Source organism: Pongo pygmaeus, chromosome 6 (assembly GCF_028885625.2).
Source record: "Pongo pygmaeus isolate AG05252 chromosome 6, NHGRI_mPonPyg2-v2.0_pri, whole genome shotgun sequence".
Lineage (NCBI taxonomy): Eukaryota > Metazoa > Chordata > Mammalia > Primates > Hominidae > Pongo > Pongo pygmaeus.
The window spans coordinates 72,139,832-72,166,989 of NC_072379.2; the positions used below are offsets into that span (position 1 = coordinate 72,139,832).

The 27,158-nt window shown below is 32.4% G+C and overlaps 1 protein-coding gene across 14 annotated transcripts in view; it reads left to right on the forward strand.

Annotated features, from left to right (window-relative positions):
• The window catches only part of DGKB (diacylglycerol kinase beta), a 738,724-nt gene that overhangs the window by 253,245 nt on the left and 458,321 nt on the right, over positions 1-27,158 (forward strand). For 6 of the 14 annotated variants that reach the window (XM_054495969.1, XM_054495973.1, XM_054495968.1 and 3 more), the window contains 2 exons: positions 11,912-11,947; positions 20,721-20,837. In XM_054495969.1, coding sequence (XP_054351944.1) covers positions 11,912-11,947; positions 20,721-20,837 — 153 coding nt within the window. The remainder of the gene's footprint in view (positions 1-11,911; positions 11,948-20,720; positions 20,838-27,158) is intronic. The other 8 variants (XM_054495971.1, XM_054495975.1, XM_054495970.1 and 5 more) reach the window with 2 other exon arrangements.

The window sequence follows — 27,158 nt, forward strand, 5'->3', positions numbered from 1 at the left end:
CCCTATACTGTAAAAAGTAATGAAGAAATATAAATTAAAACAATGAGATTTAATTTTTCTATCCATTTTGGAAAATGTTTTAAAAATGATAATACCCAGTGTTGGCAAGAATGTACAAAATTTGCTATTCTCATTAAACACTGGTGAAACTAAATTGCCACAAACTGTGGCATAAAAGCTCCCACATATGTGAACTTCTATGTTGATATTTCTGCTTTCACCTTTCAAAGAAATTTGGGGTTGGGGCAAGGCATATATCAAGATCGAATAGCATTAGAGTAGAAACAAATGCCTTATATCATTTTTATCTTTTAATTTTTAAATTTTGAATGCAGTCAAAACCAGACATTCTTAACCACCACTAGACATTGAAGGATAAATTCCACCTTGCCGAGGTAATCTGTAGTTTTAATGATTCCTGTTGAAACAGTGGTGATCAGAAAGTATTTACGTACACGACTTCCTCTGTTTTACTATTAAATATGGCTTGTTTATTCTCAACTTTTACTTGAAACCTGATGAAGAATTAAGTCACATATAACTTTTGGGCCACACATCAATTTTGTAAATAGTACCATGATCTCTGTCTCATTGCCTGTCTTTGTTCCCTAGTTCAACACACACATGTTCCCCTTTATGTGGAATAAGGATAGTTCTCTTGAGCTTTCCATGACCACTCCTTGCTGTCCAGTCCAGTTGATAAAGATCTATCAGTTGAAATTCTGTTGCTAATACTCTAAAGAGTTTTGGCTTATTCAGCCTCATTTGCCCAAGGAAACCCAAACCCTGGAAGATTACAGCTCTGTACCTAGTGATCTATTCTTCATTACATTACTCTCATTTTATCTTGATGACAAATATTTTCAAATTACTTCCTTTGATTATCATTTCTTCAACATCCTTGAGTCACCCAATGCGTATATTCTTTCAGATTTCTTTCATTCTAGTATTCTCTGCCTTAATTCTCCTGGAATTCCACATTTTTCTCCTTTCATGGCATTTGTCACAAATCTTTAATAAAATCTCAATTTCCTAATTTACAATAAGAAAAACCCAGACAAGGTGTAATCCAGCACACTTACGTAATTTAGTACTAAACAGCATCATGCTTTGAGTCCAGTAGTTGAATATTGTTTTTACTGTTAGTGTGTTGTAGAACTCATTCTGGTGGAAGGGCTGTTTGTCCTTCTGTGCAATTCTATTTCCTGTATTTGCATGCTGACTCTTGTCTGGCTCTTCATATAACCATAAGTATGTTTGTGCAGGTGAGTAGATACACCCACTGTGTCACATTCTTCTCTTCCTTCTCAGCCCACATTAGTGTAACTTCTGACTGTAACATGGATATGAATTTGTTCTTGCTATCCTTACTAAATTGAATTGCACTCTTTTAGGTGGGTTCCTAAGGAGTAGAGCATTAAGCCAAGATTTGGCTTTGTATGATTTATGGAGGGAGAAAAAGTTCTTTAGAAAAAAACAAAAAACAAAAACAAAAACAAAAAAACAAAACAACCTTTAATGAAGGGAGGGAGGCAGAAAAAGGAAGAGGCAAGCTCTAAGCAAGAATGTTGATCATAGTGACAGTTTAGCCTTGGCCCGTACCTTAGGGCCTTGCAGCAAAAATCCTATCATAAGACTGTTCCTAACTTAAGGCAAGAAGGCTGGCCTTTCCTCACCTATGTGTCAGTCATTATCTAGGACCTCCTGGCACAGCCTATTTCTGTGGATAAAGGTTAATTCTTAGGGACGGCTGCAAGCTTTCAGAAGTTAACACTCATAGCAGCTGGTGATAGTTGCTCTGGCAAGGTGGCAGAGGATCTGCTTTGAGCTACCAACAGCATCTACTGGAAACCCTTTCCAAGTATAATCTTTTTTGAATGCTCTGCAGTGTTTGACACTGAGATGCTTACCTTTGATAGCCTCTAACACTCATCCAGTGCATTTCCACTAGGTTTTCTTTTACCTTTTAAGCCACACTTTGTCAATATTACTAAATCCCTAGTCTTCCTTTCATTCTTTAATATGTATAAAACTTCAATTTTTTGTTCAATTCTCATCTTATTACACCCACACTTTCTAAATTATATTATCCAATTCCAGGGCTACAGCTACCATGTTTGAATGTGTCTGTATGAGCCCGTTCTCCCCACATACATCTAGATCTAAATGCTCACTTCATGTTTTTTTTTTAATTTAATAAATAAATTTATTTATTTATTTTTGAGATGGAGTTTCACTCTTGTTGCCCAGGCTGCAGTGCAGTGGCGTGATCTCAGCTCACCGCACCCTCCACCTCCCGGGTTCAAGCGATTCTCCTGGGTCAGCCTCCTGAGTAGCCATGATTACAGGAGAAAGCCACCACACCGGGAAAATTTTTGTATTTTTTTAGTAGAGATGGGTTTCACCATGTTGGCCAGGCTGGTCTCAAACTCCTGAGCTCAGATGATCCACCTGCCTCGGCCTCCCAAAGTGCCAGGATTACAGGCATGAGCCACTGCACCTGGCCCTCACTTCATGTTTTAAATCTCCTCTCACATATCCCACAGAAGCTTAAAAGTCAACATAGCAGGAATTGAACTTGAAACATTTCTTGTGAAACTGTCCCTTATGCTCATTGACTAGCACCCCCATTATTCTTATCACTCCCAGCAAAAGGGTGTATCTCTTTATGTCTAGTGCCTAATTTGATTTGGTCATAGACTAGATGCTTAACAAATATTTGATGAGTGAATGAATAACACTCAGTCAGCTTTTGAAAGTTCCCATCATTTATCACTCTTTTCTCTGAGTCAAGAAAAAATATATCAGACAGTAACATATATATCAAGTAAAAATTAAAACAAATATATAACAAGGAGGCTTAGTTTTAAAAAATCATTGATAACTCATAATTAAATCATTTTGTTACAAACTAATAAAATTGAGTTTAAAGTGTGTGATGATGAGGAAATGTTAGTGGATACCAAATTAGCATTGTATTTAGTTTCCAGAATGGCTCTTGGCAGCATTTTATAGTTACTACTAAATTTCGAAAAGCTTGTGATTGTTATGTGTTGTAGTTATATGAAATATCCAATAGATGGTACTGTAAAATGCCTTACATGTAAAATGAGGAGTTACAGCAAGTAGAGAATATAAAGGGAACATTTTCAGAATTCTGAGGAGAATTGAGATGTTTTTCTCTGGATATTAAATTGTGTTTAAAAATCTGATTTTTAAATATAATTTAAGCAATATAGTTTTCCATGTAAAATATGATATTCATTCTTCTTTGTGTTCAGAAAATGAAAATTGATGTTTATTATAAAATGGAACTTCAAAAATATTCACATTCTCTTGTTTAGAAATTGTGGCTTTTTGGTAGTAATTACTCTTAGTTAATGTGGCATTTTAGTGAATGTTACTCCAATAGAATATTTTCAGCAGGCAACTATAGCTACATGTATTTATTACTGAAATTCTAAAAAAATTTTAAATTAACAATAAAGCAAACCTTTGTGAGACAATCTTCATTTGCTCAGCAGAGTGGAACCATTATTTCTCTCACGTTTGGTCTCCACCAAGATGAGTTTAGTGTCTGAATAGAATATTATACCAGAATGTAATTACAACATGCATACATACATATGTATATATGTGTATATATGTATATAAAACATATTTTTGAATGTTGTAATCACAAGTATATACATGTATACACACATATATAAATACATAATCTTATAGAGTTAAACATTCTTGTAAAAAAGACTAATAATTTAAAACTGGTTGGAGTTTGCTCCTAAAGAACATATGAAAAGTATAAATTTGTTGATAGCCTAGTTTATCTTAATATTCATGCAGAATTTCCATTACGAAGTGGTGCATATCTACTTATAAAAGTGAATGCCAAATTTTTATTACCAGAACTATGTTTTATAAAACCTTTTTCTGGATCTAAAAATTTCTGAGGAATATATAATAACACTGAAAGCTTGAAAATATGTATGTATCTTACTTTATTACATGCAGCTCTGAAATTTTTATGTTAACAGTTCATGGCATTATTTCTGACTAATGCTGAGTATTCCTTTGTACAAGGGTTACTTATTTATTTAACAAAGTTTTATTGAATATAACTATATGCCTGGAGAAATAAAGATGAATAGCTCTTAGGTAGAATGTTACTGTTTGAATCCGCAGCTTCTTGTGGGCTATGTATCATGTGTCCCTCAGCTTCTTTGTGCATTTACTATTTTTAAATATGTTTTATATAATCAGAATGTGTGGTATGATGTATTATTTATTCTTTTAAAAAGAAGATATTCTTAGATGATTTGAATATGCTGCTTAAAGAAAATATGCTACTGTAATAACGTGAGCTAGCTTAAGGAATTCAGGTTATTTTATAAAAAGACAAAAATAATTAGTGTTTTCACAAATCTGGGCTTTTCCAATTGTTGTCTCCTAAGCCATGTTGGGACAAATATTTTCAGATTTGTAATATAAGGTTGTGGGTTAAACCAATAATTGCTTAGGTAGTTTGAGTTAAAATGATTTTTGCCCGCCAGGTAGATTCTATCTGATGATGACATATTTATGGAATAATGGGGCTCTTAGATTCCTACGCAATTCTTAAAGATTCTATAGTTATCACATCTTGTACTCTTTTCAAAAATGATGACACACACTGATTTATGTACTCAGATTTCCTAGTGCACTGGATGTATATAACATTACATAGCAAAGTTTCTATTTCGGCTAAAAGGATTTAAATATAAACTGTGCATGCAGATCTCTAGTGATAGTCTCTTAATAGATGTCAGATACTCTTTATTGCTACCCTCTTTTATTTCAGTAACATTTTAATTAATTCACACTGATTGAATAAATGTACATTGAGACTTGTTTCCTAATGAGGGCGCATTTAGAGGAAAGGTTCTGCATCATTCTGATATCCTGTGGGTAATTATATTCTAATTATATGGTCGGGGGAAAAGAGTCTATAACTCAGAACTGATATTGTTCGTTGGACTCAATTAATTACATGCACATAATGAAAGTTCATGATAAGGTTGACTGGCAGTCAGTGTAAAATTTTAACTCAATTGAATCTTAGCCTAACGTGAGTACAGAATTGGACTTTAACCTGGTTAGAAAATACTTTGGCATGAGATCAATGGATATTTAAAGGAGCAAAAGACAAGAACAAATTCCATTATAACCTCTTTGTTTTTTAATTCAAGATCTTTTCCAAGGATGGTGAAAAGGAGACCTAGGCTTTAATTCTAAATATTATTATCAATATACTTTCATGACCTATAGCGCTATTTTTGTATTCTGGAAAGCAGCAATACGCTAACTATACGCTAACTAGATATATTTCTAGAACTGGCTCATGTTTTTATAGGGAGATAAAATAGGCATAACAGGAAATATTATAGATTAATTTTATGAACATAAAATTTGTATGTATCAGTCTATTATACTGAGTTCTTTGAAGGGGGTGATTTTTTTCAAGGTACCAACTTACCTCAGATCCCTGTCCCAAACATACACAAACATAATCACATATACATATACACACTCATAAATAGGTATCTATTAATGAATTATATGTAAATCAAGAGTTCTGAAGAATAATCTGAAAAAATAGTCAATAGGATGTGCGTGTTTCATTTTGAAATGGTTTTGAAGATGGTTGCTCTAAATATCAGCTCCCATCTTTCTCCTCCTCAATTTCATTGTTTTCTTTGCTCAGTCTTTGGAAAGAACAGTTTCTATAATTGAAGAAAACAACAGAGAGAGAATTTTGTTCTTTCTTTCTTCTAAGAGCTTCCTGTGTCTCCATTGCTTTCTATCTTTGATCTGTTCTCTACCCTCCTCCATCTCATTTCTTCTGTGTCTCTAATAGCCCCCAAATAGATGTTTTTATTTTTAAAAGTTCTGTAGGTTCCCATCCACTTATTAGCAACAAAAAAATGTTCAGATGAAGAAAGTATAACCCATCGTTTCTTGCTGAGTTCTTAAGCAGGCAGCGAAAACTATGTTATTAAAACAGTTAACCATTTATTGAGAACTTCAATGTGTCAGATATTATCCTTCTAAAGCTACAGGTAGGTATAATTATGATGCCCAGTGAACATTTGAGGAATGTGAAGTTTAGGAAGATTAAGAAAATTACCTAAAACCACTCAATTTGCAAGTGGCAGAAGCAATAGTTGCTTTACTCAATAACGCAAATTTTAAAGCTGTTTTTATGTTCGTGCTGCAGACCCCAACAATTAATAATGCTTGAAATAAATTTAAGGAACCTAGACCAGACTTTCAGAAAGGAATGGAAAGAAAAACAATAGATTAGAGAGACTAGAGAAAAATAGACATGAAGAGTAAAAAGAATAGAATATACCAGAGAGTGGGGTCAAAAGAATGAGTAGTCATTGTAAAATTATTTTACAGGTGTGTAAATATTCAAATATTCTTACAGTGGATCACGACTTAAATTGAAGAACACCTCTTTAACGATATTTACTTCTAATGATTTTATGAGACCTAGCTAAGTAGAGGGTGTTACTCATTTCTAATGGCATCTTCTGCTAGCTAATCAAGTAGGCAAGCCAAAAATGCTAAAATTTGTTTTAGTTGTTCTTGCTGATTGCTTTTATATTTAGAAATCCATGTCTGAGGTGATTTGGATATCTGTATGAAGATAAATTCTTTACATTTTATTGAAAACGTTTGATATCTTTTAAGTTTTTAAACATCCATTGCACTAGGTACCCTTTCCTGGAATTTCAGTTGCATTTCCTTTCCAGACACACACATAGACACATATTGAGGGAGAGAGGATGGATAGAGCCTAAGCTCCCTTCTTCTCAATAGCCTCCAGTCAAAATTCTACAAATAGATGTAAACAATCATATTTACTAAGTAAGAATGGAATATTTTGTGAGCAATTACAGTTGAAGGGTAGTGAAATAACCACAATTAAAAATATATTTTTCCATTAAATTTCTGTTAATGCAAACTTTAAAATTTGAGTCAGGTGAGAAGTAGTCAAGGGACCCTGGATAAGATTACAATATGTGCAGCTTTTAAAATGTTTTATTTTTATAGTTACATCTTAATTAGACATATCAGAATTTTTGTGGAAAAGAAAAATAATTTATGTTTCTTTTCAGTGTCTTGCTTGTATTATGACTGAAATAATCTCTTACTAAAGGTTTTAATAAAGACAATAGTATTAAAATCATTTTTATCTCACGTCCTTTTTAAAACTTGCATTGTATTCATATGTGTGAGTGTACACAATTAAGGATCTCAAGAATTATAAAGTTTAAACAAATTATATGAAACTGAAATATAAAAATAAAATTCATGGAAGCCAAAAATATATGTAATTTTTATATCCTAGAGATAATATGTTTTATTATATTGTTTGAGAGAACAACTTTACCTGTCCAGCTAAGACAAAGTGTCACTTTACGAAGACAATTTTTCTTTACCTTACCCTAGTTTTTTTCTCTGTCTCTTACTTCTTTTTTGATGCCAGAGATATCCAATTGTATATGAAGGAAAAAAAGCTATTTAAAATAGTTTTGTTTGGAAAACTTTAACTACTACATTGGAAGTTATTGTGTTAAATTAATTCACATTATTCAAGCCAGTTTTTCAGGCAAAACAAGTGTGTGTGTGTGTGTGTGTGTGTGTGTGTGTGTGTGTGTGTATCACTTTGTAGATATAGTGATTTCTAAATATTTTTCATTCTTCATCAATATTTTAAAATAATTTTATTTCCAAACCACTTAAAAAATGAAGGCAAGGCTAAAAATAGTAACTAAAAAAAATCTCTTCTTGCAACTACTGTTATTTGAATAAATAGAGCCTGAGTTAGGGAAGCAATATTCTGTCACTAACTTTATTTTCCTGGGTTAGGCATCTAAGCTCTCTGATTTTCAGCTTCCCAACCTGAAAGATAAAATATCTTGTTTTAGTGGGAGTATTAAATGAGGCAAGGTAACAAACATGAAAAATATATAAATGTAAAATATATATATATATATAAAAATATAAATGTTCTTATGTAGGTATAAGGTATCATTTTTAAAATTTTCCTTTAGCCTGAAATAACTAATGACCCTTTTAATGTGAGTGCTGTGCTCTCATTATATCTTAACTAAGTCAAACCTCCAATAATCTCCACCAAAGATTTTTCTTTGTCCTATGACAATTTGGATTAAATTGTCAATTTAAAATGATTACACATTAGAAAATATGAAGACGAGATATCCTAATACTTAAGAATAATAGAATTTTAAAAATTTCTTTGATATTAAATTGAACTTAATAAGTGCCCTGAAGGCAAATGCATCTTTTAAACTAATTATCTGTACTGTGTATTCTATTTAATATTAAAAAGATACTGATTAAATAAAATCAATCACATTCCTCTGTAGTCACACCTCACATTGGATTAAATAAAAATATACAGTTTCTGTATTAATTCTGATTAAAAATATATTACATTTAGAATCATGCACTCATGATAATTTTCAAAAAAACTAAAACATTTACTCTGCTCATCTTTGATATTTAAAAATTAAGTACAGGAGAGTAAAGAAAAGAAATGATACAATAGCTAAATTTATTTTCTAATAAGTTTCTACTTTTCTTTTAGATCTAAGTACCATGGTTTGCTAATTGTAACAGGAATAAACTACTGATGGGCATGTACATTTAATAAACAACTCTTTACACATTTTGATTGTAAATGAGGTTAGATATATGTTGGTTTTGTCACTCTTATTCTTGGAGTAAATTTCTAGTGTTGCTCTCAGAAGGCTGAGTGTTGCATAAGAAAATTCTTAGGGCTGGTGGCTTTCTCTTACATATTTAAAAATTCTAGCTCCAGCTGGGTCATCAGTGTTGATTGATCCTGCTACTCATCCTTAGCAAACTGCTTTTTTATTTTCAGAAAAGAAGTGACAAACCTCTGTTTCATTACCTTTTTCATTGTACCACCTCTCTGCCAACCTCACTTGCTCTCTATCAGTAGATATCTCATATCCCTGCTGCTCTGAGAAAGAGGAAGACTTCAAGTATGTTATCCATAAATTACCAATTAATTGCAACGTGGTAGCTAGGTTTCAATTTCATACCACAGTGTCTTTTCTTTTTCTTTTTTGGATAACTTCAAATGGGAGGATTATTATCCAGCATGGCATAGTCTTTGCCTTTGCAACACTGGACCTGTTTTACCTATTTGTATTATCTTTTGGCCACTGTGGGTTTCTGCATTTGAGACCCAAAAGGAACACATTTGGAAAAGTGAAATGCCTGTCAATAAGGGCTTCTGCTCTAACTGAAATATTGCTTTTTCAAAAAACCCTTGTTTTTCATTTATCTTTAACAGTTCCCCCTCTCTCTCTGTTCCTCTTTCCCAGCAGCCTAGAAACTTACCTCTATTTACTCATCTTAAATGAGAACTCTGTTTCCATGAAAATAGTGCTCCTTATTTCTCTCCCACCCACTCCCATGACTTGTCTCCCAACCTTCTAGCAACTTCATAGTTTTCACTGAGATAATGTACATATTTTTATTTCATTGTAGAAACATTTTTACACACTTTTAGGCATTGAAGGATATAATGAAGAGGTAGAAAGAACTTTTTTCTCTCAAATTTTATTAGAAAATATTCACTAACAATACAAAAATCCAATATATTTCCCACATATATTCAATAATTGCTATTATGTTGCCATAATTTCTTTATATATACTTCTTTATATGTAAATATATATGTATGTGTATATATATAAAGCTGAAGCTTTTGAAAGTAAGCTGCACATAGTATAACACCACATCATTAAATATTTCAGCAAGCACCTTCTAAGACTAAGGACAATTTTCTACCTAATGACATTATTATACCCTCACCTAAGAAAATTAGCAATGATTCCATAATATCAATCATTATCTTGTCCATATTCAAATGTCTACAGTTATCCCAAAAATGCCTTCTTTTGCTTTTATTTATTTACTTTTTGGGCATGGTAAAAGTGAAAGTGGACCAGGATCTATTTGAAGCTCTTGAATTGCATTTGGTTGTTATTCTGAACCATTTAGACAGCCATAATCTTTTCACTTGGCTTTCCAGTGCCTGCTCTCTGCAAATGTATGCATAGTAAGCATACACTCTTCTAAGGTAAAAGGCATCTCTGACTCATGCTCTGGAGGCTGCTTGAAGTCTCTTATTTTGGTTGCTTGAGAGTCTCTGAGAGTTTCCTGGGTCCATGGCACAGAATAGTATAAGGATTCATAAGATTACATTCCTGACCTGAATTTGAAGAAGAACAAACTTGTATATATTATGATAGAGATGGAAGGACTATATCCATGTCTTGCAATTTTATTCAGACCTTAAGCTTCAACCTGAAGCTAAGAAAGAATGATAATAAGGTTGGCAAATATCTTTGAACTGACCCAGAGAGAAACTAGAACAAATATTCATTGTCCCTGGTGTTATGTAGACTGATTTAGACTCAGAAGTCAAGAATGTTACTGAAATCAGGAAGTTTTCAGTAAAGGCTCTACCAAACCTACTGTCAATTCATCTTCAAAACAACAATAATTACTTCCATTAGATTCTCCTGTGGAATGGATAGTTGGCCAGAGCTCATACTCTTCCACTTCATGGCTTCTTTTGACTAGAAATCTGCAGCTACAGTACTTTCTACTTATATCATGGAAATATCTTCCAAATAGAGCTGTATTCCTGAACACCTTAATTTTCTGTGGGGCTGTGCTAGACCTCTTCTTCTCCTTCTGTGTCACTTTTGAGTACACTGAATGCTTTTAGTCCATCTCTATTCTGCGCAGCTGTGAGGGTGTCAGGTTTTTACCTATCTCAGATTCAGCTAGTTTTTTTTTTTTTTTTTTTTTTTTGGTTCTTGCTGCCTTTCTAAAGTTCTCCTGGGTAAGGGAGTATAATAATATCTGGACTCTCAGATTTTTTATACCCATCTTGGTGATCTAGCACTGCCCAGACCCTCCCTCAGATAGCTCGTATCTAGGGAGGAAAAGGGAATTCTGACTACCTCCTTCTTTTCAGGGACACACAAATATCTAAGAACCCCTGGCATTCCATCCAACTTTTCTTCTCCCGTTCCAGCATGGGGAAACTTTATCTAGTATTGTATGTGTGATTTGTCAACTAATTATCCAAATTTGTATTTTATGTTCTCATTTCCATAGAATGCAGGCTTTTGGAATTCAGTGACCTTTTATCGTTCCTTGTCAAAAAAAAAAAAAAAAGGCTTTCCAATATGAACTACAAAGTGGGTAGTAGTGGTAGATAATGGAAAACACAGTTGTGAAGACTAATGTCAATGTATTTAACCCCATCTTAAAAAAATTACTCTCAAGTAAAATTCTTGCTACTTATTTAATTATAGTTTTTATTCTTTTACTGGTGTTAATGGAATATGTTTTCTTATTTCCAGAGTATCACAAAACAAAATGAACATCATAAGCTATGTCTATGTTCAAAAGACACAGTATTTTTAGGAAAGAATGAGAGTTGGATTTCAAAATGAAAATTGGGATGGGTAAAGGGGCAAGTGGAAATTATTTATTAAAGAGAATGGAACTTGGAGCTAAAGCTGGCCAAAGATGTTGATCAGCATGCTTTGGGTAGATGAAGTTGTGTTTTGGATAAATAATTTCACAACCTAACCCACTCTGTGTTAGGTAATTTCTTATTCAATGAAAAGATATTTAATTATTTAATTCAAGGAAGCAGTAAAATTATACAAAGGAAATGTATTTTTAATTTACTCATTTATTTCACAGGCATGTAATGATATGAGAAACTTCATTGATTTGTTTTGAGTTTGACTCTTTTTCAGCTTTCATATGAACTTCTCTTTTTCAGCAGACTCTGCCCACTTCAGGAGTTTCAGTTCCTGAGGTGCGTAAGCAAAAACAGGTTTTCACACTTACAATTATAGGTCATTATACATCTCGTATTGCTGTAAAGAACATTTAGTGCTGGCTCAGTGACATTCGAATACCAGCATTTTATATTTTATTTTTTTCATATTCTGCTAATTGGAAGTGGTGGTTTTCATATTTTCAGTGATGGGATAGACTTGAAGAATTTTCTATCTATATTTGTGATAAGCATTAAGAAAACAAGAAGTTATATGACCTAGACTTCACAGAGAAAAATAAAGGTAACTTTACAAATAGTTTTTACTAGCATAGAAAAATAGTGCCATTCCCATTTTTTCACATTAAAATGTAGATACATTGCTGGAAATCCAAAACAATTTATTCTTTGAGCCATCAAAATATAAGTTTCAATGGCAGTATGTTGAGAGACTCTTGCTTTCTTTGAAGTGCCCATCACTTTCAAATGAATGCAACATTAATCACCTAGCCCATGCCATTGTATAGAAAAACATCAGAATAAAATATAGTCAGAATAAATGGCTTTTGTTTTGAAAATAAAAATGTAAGCATTGCCACAACAATGATTTTCAGTAACATTTTTGCTTTACCTTTGCATTGATGATGCAAAGCCTCCACATTGTTCTGTGACAATATCCAATTCAATTGTTATTATCTCTATAAGAAATGCCCAAATGGTATTGTTTTCCCTAAAATTATAATTAAAATCTGCTTATTTTAGAAAGTATTGATTATATGAATGCTACATAAGATTATAAATTTATTTAGAGGATAGCATGTTTGTAAAAAAGTGTAATAACTGCTCTTTTCTCCCCACCAAAAATGGCTTTTTAATCAGTGTAGACCTCTTTGTTAAATTTAAAAAAAAAAAGTTCTCATTTTTAACCAGAGACATACTCAAAAATACTTGGAGATACACTTAAATATAATGTTTCTAATCTACAAAAATGTTAAACAGATTTTATATTCTTTAAGTGAGTTAGTGACATTATTATCACAATTATTATTATAAAATAGAGATGCTAAATTACACACTCAAGTGACAAAAGTATTAGGACAGTTTATTATTTCATTGGGTTATTTAAGTGTGAGAGAATTAATTTTGCATCCTCAGGTTCTTGAGTTTGTTTCTACCCCATTACCAGCCCAATCAAGTGAATATAGGCATTGCATTTGAGATCTAAAGTTTTCTTTTTAGATCTGTTAATCTCCAAAGCATCCCCGTGTATTCAGTTATATAATTTGTGTCATATAGATTGAGTAAATAGATCCAAATTTTTGTTTTTATATATATTTTTAATTTTCAGGAAAAAAGTCTTAGTTTGATATGAAGTTTTTAAAAGCCTTCCTATACTTATTTTTTTCTGGCACTATATATTGGTTTACATTAACTTAAACTTTCCAGTATCCCTCAAAGTCATTATATAAGATTTTTCAACTTTGTTGTTCCAAAAATTTCCTTAAGCCCATGCATGGATATATGCATGGCTGAGTGTGTGAATACACATATATACACACAGAAAGACAAGAAACCTTATGTTCTACCATCAGGAACAGTTGCTCCTTGGTTAACGGAAAATGTGGTTAAAGTATATGTGGGAGAACATATAGAAAGATATATACATACATTAAATGTTTAACTTAAAATATGTACATTTATATTCATTGGCTATATTTTTGAAGATTAAGGGCTTTTCTATGAGGACAGATCTTCTAATTGGAAATGGTATCTTGCCTTTCTTGCATATATCACAAACTTATCACCTATGATAGTTTCAATTCTTTTAAAGTATAACAAAAACTCAAGAACATCTGTGAAGAAATCTGAATGTAAAAATACTCACTATTTTTATTATTAATACCCAAAGCTTGCACAGTTGTTCTCTCTAAACTTAATTTGACCACTCCTAATACACACCACACACGCACACACACACACACAAGCATACACACACACACACACAACTTGTGTTAGTCTTTCTAAAGCTTGCAGTTTATTTTTTATAAAGACTCTTTCATTTTGTATTCAAAATTCAATGATTTGAGTAATAATTAAATTACACAGTTACAATTACAAGGTAAGTTTTACTTAGAACTGGCATGAACAGATTGAGGGCTAATAAGTCACTATGTTGAGCGTTTAGCTTAGGTGGTAGAAAGAGACAATGAGTGTGAACATAAGAGAGCTGCTTCATGGTACTTACTTTCAGTTTACTGTGGATGACAGCCAGTATGGTTTACAAAGGGATTGGAGAGTAAGGAATGTTGAGGTTGGTTACAAAGTCTGTTTTTTTGTTTTTTTTTGAGACAGAGTCTCACTCTGTCTCCCAGGCTGGAGTACAGTGGCACGATCTCGGCTCATTGCAGCCTCTGCCTCCTGGGTTCAAGCGATTCTCCTGCCTCAGCCACCGATGTAGCTGGGATCGTAGGCCCATGTGACCACACCCGGCTAATTTTTTGTATTTTTAGTAGAGATGAGGTTTCACCATGTTGGCCAGGCTGGTCTCGAACTCCTGACCTCGTGATCTGCCCTCCTCAGCCTCCCAAAGTGCTGAGATTACAGGTGTGACCCACCGCGCCCAGCCCAAAGTCTTCTTTTGTATATAAAGTATACGCATACATATATGTGTATGTATACTATACACACACACACACACACACACACACACATTATTTTGTAATGGTGCTGCCATGTACTAGCACATAGCCAAAATTGAATTATTTTGGCATAGACCCTCTTATTCCTAAATTTCATTCCCTCCACTAAGAATTTCCTTAACAGAAATCTTGTAAGTGGTTTATACCCAGGATAAAATTATCCTAGGAGAAAATATGAACTCCATGTGTAATGTGTGAAAACCGGGACTTATGGATCAAGTCACCAAGTGTACCTTCAAGTGTAGGAAGTGACTAACACCCCCAGGTACTTTAAGACCAGTTGTCATTTTGTCTGCTTTGTTGCCCCCCCATCTCCCAAAAAGACACCACCCATATCACCACAGCAATTATTCTCAGCTATGGTGGCTTAGTGGGCAAATAAAGTACAGGATGTTAAATAAATCATACTTCTTTATAACACTTACCTTTTACTGCTATGACCAAGCAGTATACCTGTGATTAACTTAATAATAAAATAAATAAAATTTTTATCTATACTTTAAAATCATTGCCATTAACTCAGTGCCTGTTTTATGTCAGTACTTTTATCTAAATTTTCTTACTTTTTTCTAACATAAACTTTCCAATTTATAGTTAAAATAAATGGTAACATAGCAATGGTAAATAACTTGCCCAAGCTTACACAGAAATAAAAGACAAAGCTGCAATTTGGCTTCTAAACTCATACTTTTGCCTTTACAAAAAGTTGTTTTTGCTTTTTTAAAAGTACTTACTTAACTAAGTTTAAAAGAAATAAAAATCTTTAGACCTTATATCGTTTATTATATCTATGTTTAAAACTTTATAATTAAAAACAATCAAAACTGTTTTTTCTAGTCAGCAAATAGTTTTGCTGCAATTTCCAAAGATTACTAATAGATTTAAAGCCTTCATCATTTTTGAAATGAATTTGTTTCCTTCAACCACTAAAACGTTCAAATCCCACATTAAGTCCGTATTGATTAAAGGTGCAGCTTTGCAGTTTGTTAGTAAGTTGGTGTCTCAGACTGAACTTTCGTAAGCCCCGCTGAATGTGATAACATTTCTGCATCAGAGAGATCTTAACTGCTGTGAATCTATGTGATACCTTGGGTTAAAAACTCTAGGGTTTCCGGAAAATTCATGTGGCCTAGCTCCAGTGGCAGAAAGGACTAAGTCTCCATTCAGGCAAGTTGTGCGATAGTAGCTGGGAAAGTAAGTTCTACGATACAAGTGATGGATGCTGTTGGCAGGAAAGCACTCGCCTTTGTAGCTTTGTACCAGTGGAGGTGCTTTGCTGCTGCCAGTTTCTCATGCTGAGACTGGACAAAAAGAAGAAAACCCTGTTCTTGAGGTAATCATCACTTGCTGCTTGCAGTTTGCCAGCGATCGATAACAGCAGGCTTAAGTATTGTGGTAAACAACCCTTTTGTGAAAGCAGTTTTCACCAGTGTACAAATACTCTACCTCTGAGAATCAGCATGATATAGACAAAGATTTTTTTTTAGAGCACATATTTAAAGTGAGGTCTTTTTATTTTATTTATTTCATCTTTCTATTTTCTGTGAATGGTCTTTTTGGCTTTTCTTCTCTGTTTATGATGATGATTATTCTTTTGGAATTCTAATACAATATATTCCCCAGTTAAGATCTGTTGTGCTACTTGTGGAGTCTACGGATCACAAAACACTGAATTCTATGTTTAAAATGTCTACATAGCAAACACAAATGGTTGATATTTGAAAATGCTCAAATATCAATAACTTATTTTATATTTTGTAGTTATACGTTCTGTTTTCTTTCATGACTTTTTTTTGGTTAGAGTAGCTCTTTTCAGTGTTTGAATAATTTCTATTGATTAAAGCAACAATTTTCCAACTCTTTGTATATCTAGGATGATTTATCTGGCAGAAGGAAATTTGCCTTAATTACAACAATGTAATTTATTTTGTGGTTTAGAGCCCCAAAACTTAAAGAAAGAAACTGAAGGTTAAATGGCAAACACTGTCCCCTATTATCAGAGAGCAATTTTATCCCGAACGATTGTGCAACCTAAGATTGGTGAGCTCTTTCTGAAACTTTTCAATAACTTCAACATTGGTAATTAACTCTTATAAATCTCATAATAGAGGTCTGCCAGTCAGGGTCAATTTACCTCCCCAAAAAAGCTAGTGAAACCTGGTGGACAGGAAATTTTTCAAGGATACAATTGCCTCCCCCTTCCTGTCCCTCATATAAAAAGGAGAGACAATTTTCTCAATGGAAATAGAAGAAAAATTAAATAGTGATGAGGCTCTCCTGTTTTTAAGATTTTAGACTGGATTAATTCCACAAATTCCACACATTTGCATTTTTCCCCAAAGAAATCACTTGGTTTTCTTGATGCGTGTGTCTGTGTGTTTGTGTTTAAATGAATGCTTACCATTTTAGTATTATCTAGATACTATAATAAAATACACAGACAGATGGATACACTGAGGATTTAAAAATTAACTTGTTATATACCTGTTTCTCATAATTCTGGATTTCATAAATGAAATCTCATGAGTTGAAAACTCAATTTAGGGTTTTAAAATTTGTTTTTATTTATATATATATATATATTTTTTGAGACAGAGTCTCACTGTGTCACTCAGGATGGAGCTCAGTGGTACAATCTTGGCTCACTGCAGCCTCCATTCCCAGACTCAAGTGATCCTCCCACTTCAGCTTCCAGAGTAACTGGGACCACAGGTGTCCACCACCATGCCCGACTATATTTTTGCATTTTTAGTAGCGACAGGGTCTCACCATTTTGCCCAGGCTGGTCTTGAACTCCTGGGCTCAAGCAATCTGCCTGCTTCAGCCTCCCAAAATGCTGGGATTACAGGTGTGAGCCACCACACACAGCCTGTTTGTATTATTTCTGATTGTTTACACTAAAGCAATTGTTTAGTCTCCTGCCCAGCTTACTTAGGGGGGTGACTACTTGGAGGGACATGACGCCATTTAATCAACTGCTATCTGTGCCAGTTGGAGGTTCTTAGAACACAAGAATTTCCGTAGCTATACGTGTGGCCAAGAGTAAAGTAATATTAATAGATGGTTTCGTAGCTCTTTAAAAACATATACTTGCATGTTTAATTTCCATTAAAACATAAATATATAATCTGGTGCAAGTTCCCAGTTTCCTTGTAACTAATCAAATTGAATTTTATTTAATTCTTCAAGTGTAAGCATTTTATAAATTGAATGTCAAACAACAATTGTTGGATAATTAAGAAGAATAACTGTATTAAGGTATATCTTTCACATTGCAGATTTTTACAAAATATTGATGCCATGTTTTATATATGTGCATGCAAGAATGCTGGAGTAAATTATTTCCACACTCACCAACAGCATTAAGTTTTTGAACAGCTAACACAAGCTGTGCATTTTCAAATATAAGCGTTGAACTTTTAAATTTTAAATATGTTCCTGATGTAACCACTGAATTTTTTTTCATACACACACACATTTGGAAATATAAAAACAATGTTGATGAGTACCCAAAAAGGCAACCACAACTATTTTACATCATTCATAGTAACTTTTATATTGAATACATACTTTAATGTAGTGACAATATTATGGACTATACATTTTCTATTAAACCTTACACAACTCTGAGAAATAGATATCACCATCTCCATTTTGCTAAAGCGTAAACCCTCTAGGTTACATAATACTTAAGTAGTAGGGATGAGATTCAACTCAGGCGTTCTGATTCCAAACCTCATCTAATAATTCACGCCTATATACATTATGCCATTTAACTATCTATGAATAAAATTATAATTTGCAAACTTAAAAAGAAGGAACTTTCTTTTAAAAATCAATATTTTTGCCAGAAATTATGCTTATATGAAAGCACATCATTTTCCAAACAACTTGAATTTCAGGAATCCTATTACAGCATCCATTTTCAGCCACACACAAAATATATTCAGTGTTTTTGCACCATGGAACTGCAAGGTAAATGGACTATACGGATTAGCATTTATTTTAGTCAGAGATGATTTCTGATCCATCTAGCCCTAATATATTTAAAAACAGCTTTACTTTCAAAGCTATTTAAAAATGTCTTTCTAGGAATAAATTCAATGCTTGATAGCAGAGAAGGTTGATTATACTTAAAAAATGTATTGTACTTGGGCGATGATCACTCTAAATACCCTTACTTGATCACTACACATCATATACATGTAAAACATTTCTCAGTTATCCCATACATTTGCACAAATAAAAACCTATCTTTCTAAATTACAGAGATTGAAATGGTACTCTAACAAGCAAATATAGGAACTAGGAAATATATATAGCTGAGTAAGTGAAAGGAAATGTGTGGCACTAAAGCACTTAAGCACCCATGGCATGCATTGCCAATCAATTAGGACAATTTTTCACATCAAGCCTAAAATCCCCAAGAATCCTTCTCAACAGTTGCTTCAAGAACTTAGAAAACTTTTTTAAAAAGTTTTCATTTATTTCTTCATTCATTTATCCTGACTTTTGTTGGTCACTGATTTAGGATCTGATATAGACCAGTGAAACAAAGAAAGTTCTTTTACTTATGGAACTTTGATTAAGATGAAAGAATGCAGACAATTAAACAAATCAAATAAATAGTACTTTAGGTTGTAATAATTGATGTTTTAAAAGGAGGCTGAAGGGACTAGAGAAACTTCTCTGACATTTGACCACATCCTGAAGTCAGGACCAAGGCCAACAAATGTGCAGTGGCAAGTTTTCCAGCAGACTGCAGAATGATTGCAAGAGCTCTGAATTTAAAGCATGATTGTTATGATCAAGGAACAATGAGGAGGCCAGTGCAGCTGCAGTAGGGTAAAAAAAGGGATGAGTTTGGCTTTTGTGTAGAGAACTGAGTGTAGGGAGACAAAAATGGAAGTAGAATGATTCATTAGGTGATAGTTACAATAATCCAAACAAAAAAAGATAATGGCTGTTTAAACCATGTAATGAGGCAGGTGGTGAGTAGTCATCCAGTTTGAGATTTATTTTCAAGGGACAGAGTAGGCAGGAAATTTTAAAACTAATCTTGGACATTTTACAATTTTGTGTTTTAGGCCTTCATGTGGACATATAGAAACAGTATCTGCATGTGGAAATTAAGGCTCAGGTAGAAATCAGAACAAGAATTATACATTTAGAAATCTTCATAAAAATGAAATTGAAAGCTGTGGGGATGAATGAAGTTACCTAGGGAGTGAGGGTAGATAGAGAAGATGAGAGGTCCAAGGAAGAGGCTGAGTCTTACAGGTGGCAAAGCTGGAGAAGCAATGGGCAAAAGAGACTATGAGGGTGAAGTTGTGAAGGAAGAAGAGAGCTCAGAGAAAGAAGTGTCCTGGAAGCCACGTGAGGCAAGTTTTCAAAGAGTAAGAAGAGATCAATTCTGTCAGATGCTGCTGAAAGGTTTGAGAAGATGAAGACTGACCATTAGATGTGAAACTGAGACAGTCATTGGTGATTTTAATAAAAGATAGTTTGGTGGAGTAATGGTGATACAAGTTGATTGGGTTGTGTTAAGAGAGAGTGAAAAGAGAGGAAATAGAAACAGGGAGCAGGCAACTCCTAAAAGAAATTTTTTTACTATGAGGAACAAAGTAATTAGCTGGGATGGAATGTCAGTTTTAAGATATATGCTATTTTTGATATAAATAGTAGCTTAAAAGTCCATCATGCAATTAAAAATAATTTTCAATATTGCATGTATTTATAAGCTTTTCTTAGTACTCAATACCACATTCTTTAAATTATAATCCTATACCCTTTATCTGTATCATTGCATATGAAAATAATCAACTTTAGTAATCCTTAGTAACTTTTGATAAAGAGTCATAATTGGGCACATAGGGATAATACAATTTGGTATTCTTTCTCATTATTTCTTTAAATGGTGGTTCGATCATGAAGCTATCATATATATTGAGCCAGTTGAAAACAACAGCTTTCATATTATTCACTAGGAACTTCAAATTAGAAAGTTGAGCCTGTGTTTGTAACCATGAAACTCTTCTATTAGTAAAACAACTTAACATTTTATTATGTTATTTTCCTAATTTTTATTTTTATCAAAATTTTCTTTTTTACAGGAAAGACAATCAACAGTGAAAAAGGAAAAGAGTGGTTCCCAGCAGCCAAACAAATTGATCGACAAGAATAAAATGCAAAGAGCCAACTCTGTTACTGTAGATGGACAAGGCCTGCAGGTATGATTTTTTAAATCAAAATTTTTGTAGGTTTCATATTTGATACTTCTAGGCTCTAAAGGGGCATATGTTCAGCTATCAACACATTTGTTTAATCTGCATATTAGCGTAGTAGACTCTTTCAGAAAGATCTTTATTAATTTATCAAGATGTCAGTCTTACGGTTGATTGACAGAGTAACATTCTGGTTAAATTAATCATTTATGATTTTATCTCCATTTAAACTCAAATTGGCAAGAGATCTTTTGAAAGATTTGCAAATTATTGCTAAATATATACACTTATTAAATACATATGTGTTATTTATTTACAGATATATTTTATATCTATATATTTATATTTAGTATGGGTATGATATGAAGAATCACTTTGATAGCAAAAAAGTCTTTAGGAAAGAAGAAAATGAACTCTGAATGCATTTTTTTCTAAATAAATAATTTTTAATAATAAAGAATTTATCGTAATATATTTCTAGCTTTCAAATTTTTAAGTCAAACTTTTAAGTCAAAATTTAAACCTCCAATATATATCTAGGTTAAACAAACAGGTAGTAATTTTTTATACTATTATATAAAAATGTGTAAGTTATCTTTATGGTCTGTGGCATCAAGAATAACATTTAAGACATTGTATGGGGTGAATGTATAACATTTACTTGCCTCTGTTTTTTACCTGTATTTCTTACTTCAATAGAAAAATGGTCAATAAAGTTGGCTTAATTTATGAAACTGTGGATTTAAGTATGTTTTTCTACTTATGTTTTTGCATTCCAACTGGCTATACTTCAAGTTTCACATTCTCTGGGAATATTTACAAACAATTTAACATACAGACATTATGTCACACACTTGCATTCATTATATTTGATTTTCTATCATCTTTTTTTATTTCTTATTTTATTTCTGATACTATAAATTATGTCTTTTGTATTTTTCAATATGAAAACACAGTTCAGGGCACATAGTAGATGCCTAAATGCTTGCTTGTTTATCATCTTGAATATGTCATTAAAATTGAATAACAATTTATTAAATATTGATAACTAAGTTACTGTTTGTTTTTATCTAAAAATCCAATGTGAATAGAAAATTTTTCATAAATTATTGAACTCAAATATAAAAGGAGGGAATTCTGAATAATAAAATTATTATATATTAGAGAACAGAAAATTTAATTATAGAAAAGTAAATCAAGATGTACATTTTAGAACTCATCCATATGTTTAGAAATTTCATAGGAGCTGTCAAATATAAAATCTATCCACAATTTTATTAGTGAAAAATTTATTAATTAAATTATCCTATAAAATTTTTATTGAAAAAATCAACATTTTAATTCAATACATGGATGGCTAATATTGATAAGTTTAAATCTTCAGCTACTCTGGGTTCCTGGAATGAAATTAATGAAAGAGAAGCCTAATTCTGAAATCTAATTGTATTTCACATGACTAGGCACATACTTCTCATCACATATGGGAAGCATATATCATTTGTTAAATAGGATAGCTTAAGCATTATGATGGTATTTTATACATATTAGCTTGTTTAATTCTCTCAATAAACATATGAGATGAATACCATTATTATTATCATTTTCAAAATCATGTTGATGCTCAGAAGTAAGATAACTACCCCAAGGACACAGTCAGTGGTAAAACCAAGGTTTGAATGAAGACCATCTGACTAGAGTTTATGTGTTTCACTCCCAAGACACCCTGTCTCTTTGCTTAAAATTTTTTAACATGTATGTAACTGCTAAACTTCTGAACATCTTGTTCTTCTATGTACTTTTATATTGCTGCAGGCTTTGAGATACAATTTATGTATGCAACAGAATTTTAACTCCTCTAATCTCAGTTTTCCAAGATTTTCATAATCATACCTCAATTTGCCCAGACATCAAAACCAAAATTAAATAGTACATGCAGTGTTTTAAAGGTTTTAAACCTACATAGTAATATGTTTGATTTTATTTTCTATTTTAAAATAATCTGAAATATTTGACCTTATTACAACTAGTCACATTAAAAATCTTAGATGATTAACATTCTTTGTGGATGTGTTTCATCTCTCTAACGAGATAATAACTTTTTATAACTTTCTTTGGCATATAAAAGTGTCAGATAAAATTGTGAGTGGGACAAGTATAGAAATCAGCCCTAACAAAACACCAGTTAAAAAAATACCATATGTGTAGTAATAATTTTTTGAATTAAAAAAAAGTTGGTATATAATCATGTGCAAAAGTCTGCTGTACCTCAGCAGAAAGGACCAAAATAGAATACACATATATAGCCACATAGTTTTGGAGAAAAAAAAATACAAGAATAAAGTTCTGGATAGCTATTATATGCAAAATGAAAAAAGAGTAATTTTGTGTTGTATTTATCAATTTTAAAATACCAAAATATTTGTTTATTATCAAGAAAGGTAAAAAGATCTACCATAAAATTAATTTTTTCCATGAGCTTTAAAAAATATATATCATTAAAAAGCATTGAGTTGCAGCCCAGTTTGCATATAACTCAGTGACAGAAGAGATCTACACTGCTTAAAGAAGACTATTAATCATAGTTAAGCACATTCATCTTATTTCTTTCCAGCTAACCAGCATAATGATCAGGATTATTATTTCTAATTAGAGGAAGTAATAGATCATGTATAACCTTAGGATGAGTCTCATTAATTAACCCAAGTCCTAGGGGACTTCAAATAGAGGTGGTTAGGCACTCTGTCTTTGTCATCACTCACACCATAGGTTTACACTTAATACATATGATCAAATGTAATTGAAACTACGACTTCTTAACATGCAAGAGATATAAAATTACAGATGGCTCTCCCACATGTGAAGAAATAAGGAGAAAAACAGAACAATCGTTTAAACTGTGTTTATGTTGAAGTTACCTTGTTCCTAAATATTCTTTGAGAAACATTTCCAAATAAAAGGGTCATTTAAGAAGTAACGAATCTAGTTTGTAACACTTTTAGCACAAGAAAGAAAGGAGGACCCTTATGCTTAAATATCTAAAACTTAACCAGTGTCTTTCCTCACAAAACTGCCACTTTATTTCATCTTCCTTATTTGTAATATCTTATTCTTGTAATCACCAAGACTATAAACCATGCACCCATGCACTAAATGTAACTGTATAGTATATATGTATATTAAATTAATTATCTCTATATAATCAATTCACTTTCTTTGATGTGTGTGTGTGTACGTGTGTGTGTATGTCCTTTGCTCATTTTAGAATTCTCAACCCTGTTGACTGTTTCATAATTAGCACTTCATTGACATTCTAACTCTCTATGTAAATCCAGAATTATTACTCTATAGTTTTGAGCATTATAGCAACCTTTAAACTGAGTATCTCCATATACATAAAATGGTAGATAATAAATGATGTAAAAATAGAGCTGAGTAAGATAAGAAATATCAGGGCTAAGAGTCGGAATTGTCTATAATTTTAAGAACAATGGCCAGTTTAGGCCCCATTAATAAAGTGATATTTGGGTAAAGACTTAAAAGAGATGAAGCAGTTGGTCATTTGGATATATGGGGAATGGACAGCCCTAAGGTAAGTATATGCCTAGGGCCAATAAGAACTGTAGTTGGAGTAGGGTGGGCAAGATGCAAAGTGATAGCAAGTAATTCAGAGAAGTAACAGGGGCTAGAATTTTTAAAGGCTTGAAGGCTTCAATAAAGACTGACTTTTGATCTGAGTGTGATGAGAAGATATTGGTGGGAGAGATAAGCAGAGGAGTGACATGGTTGAATGATATTTTAAAAGGCTTACTCTTATAAAGATTAGATTGTTGGGGAGCCAAGAGTCCAGTAGATTACTGTTGAAGTTATTTAGGGGTTATAGGATGTAGGCTTATTAGGAAGGAGCAGTGGAGGTAGAGAGATGTGATGGGATTCTACATATATTTTGAGGAATGATCAAAAGATATGCTGATGAATTGACTACAGGGTTTATGAGAAAAGTGAGGAATCAGGAACTTCTCCAAGATATTAATAGTTTGGACCATGCAACTGAAATGATGAAATTGCCATTGACTGAGATAGGGTAACATCTGTATGAATGTTTAGAGGGAAATTGCTGCTGCTGTTAGATATCCAAATAAAAATATCAAGTAGGTAGACCAATATGTGAACCTAGAAATTAGAAGAAAAGACAGACATGAATTTGGGAGTGAAAGGCATTGATGGCAGTCATCAGATAAGATGAGATCATTAAAGGACAGAGTGTGTATATAGAGAGAAGTGATTGAACTGGGATCCAAAACCAGTCTAACTCTAAAATCATGCTCTTTAAATGTACTGTTTTTAACTGCCCCTTTATGTGATTAAATAAGATTTTACATGATGAATTCTATTCAGTATGGTGGAGAATCCAGTGTGAACAGTCTCCTGGAATGCTCTGCACATCAAATTTATAACCATTCTTCAAGATTTCAACTACCACAGATGCTATAAAATCTTTCCTAGACACTTTCTCTCTTCATCAGTATTTTTTTGTGTGTGAAACCATATTACTATATCTCAATTATTGTTTAACTGTTTTGAAAAGACACAGGGCTCTATAGAGAGTCTCAAGCACAATGGAAGAGTCTTGGGAGATTGAGAGCAGGTTGAGGATTCTTTCATCCTTTAAACAAATCAACTAGGATGTCATCTGTACTACATGCTGTTCTACTTCAGATGATCTCAAATGCTGTATAAATATGTACTTCAAAGAATGAATAGTTTTAAGCCTACAGAATTTTTGACATAGTTGTGTTTTGTCTTTCACCTCCTACTCCACCAAAATCTATAACAAAAAGGACACAATATTTTAGGATGGCAGCAAATGTATTTTCAGAATAACTGAGTTTTACATCTTATTTCACAATTGTTTTGTGGAAGTAAAAATTCTAAATTCATAGACAGATTGGATACAATCCAAAAGGGAATTAGTAAGCTTGAATATAACATTGGTACCTAACTAGATTGCTACCTGAGATCCCATTTAGGTTTCATCAGTTGTCCTAATAATAGTTTTTTTCCACAAAACTAGTCCAAAATCATATTAGTTTTCTGTTATTGATGATTGTATTGTGTGTATATATACGTATATATATGTATATATATGAGAATGTTTTCATATGTAGGATATACTAATGTAAATGGGAGTGGTAGTGATGGAGTAGAATTTTGGCAACTTACTCTCAAGTGGTTGAGGGAAAAAGTTAATTGAGAGTCATTGCAACTTTTCTGTAAATTTGAGATTTTTTTCAAAAAAAATTACTGTAAAATTTAAAAAATATTAATGTAAGATATTTCCATAAAACTTTATTCACCAAAATCAGATATACTGAGTTTCAGAAACTAAGAAAACTATTTATATTCATTTTGTCAGTAGACATGTTTTGCATTGCAATACAATGCAAAGATAGTTCTTATCTGATTGACCTCTCTGAAAACCAGAATCTGGAATCAAACAGATCAAATTAACTAACTGAAAGACTACATGTAATAATATCCACAATTTTATTTATCTCATACTTTAGTGTTGTGACTGTCTGAAAATGAACTCATACTCAATAATGAGGGAAGTATTATGTAAAATAATGGTTGCTAATTGATTGATATTATTCCTCTATATCCATATTGGATATTCAACTTCTGCCACTTGTGGAATATCATCATTGCTCTAAATTCTTTAAATTCTCTGATTTTTCTAATACATTTAGTCTTTTTCTCCATTTATCTACCCCTAAAAATTACATCAAGATTTTGTATTTTATTTTGAAATGCCTTACAGACTATAATCTATTTCAGTGGGATATTTATTTGTTCATAACAGTATATAACTTAAAACACAATTTTCATTCCCCTTTACTTGACAATTTATAGTGATGTCTATAAATATTCTAACAATTAAATATCTCTGAAAGACATTTCAAAACATAGTTTGAAAATAATTCGATATATTGGACTCAGCATGAATTTTTGTATAATCTCATATAGTTATAAAATGAATGTTGACTTAGGGAGAAAAGGAAAACTCATCCTAATGAGTATTTGGGTTCAGATTTAATACTTTGCTCATGCTTAAAAATCTGTTTACTTTGAGATTCCCATTTCTACTTAAAAACAAGTAGAAACAATTCAAATTGACTAAAAAGTCAACTAAAATCTACATCTATTTATTATTGCGTATTTGCTTATGAAAACGTTAGGAGTTTCAATTTTGTAATAGGATGAGAAATAAAGAAAATCGAACACAGGTTTTTAGATATGGTTGTTTTTTGTTTTTTTGATTTTAGTTTT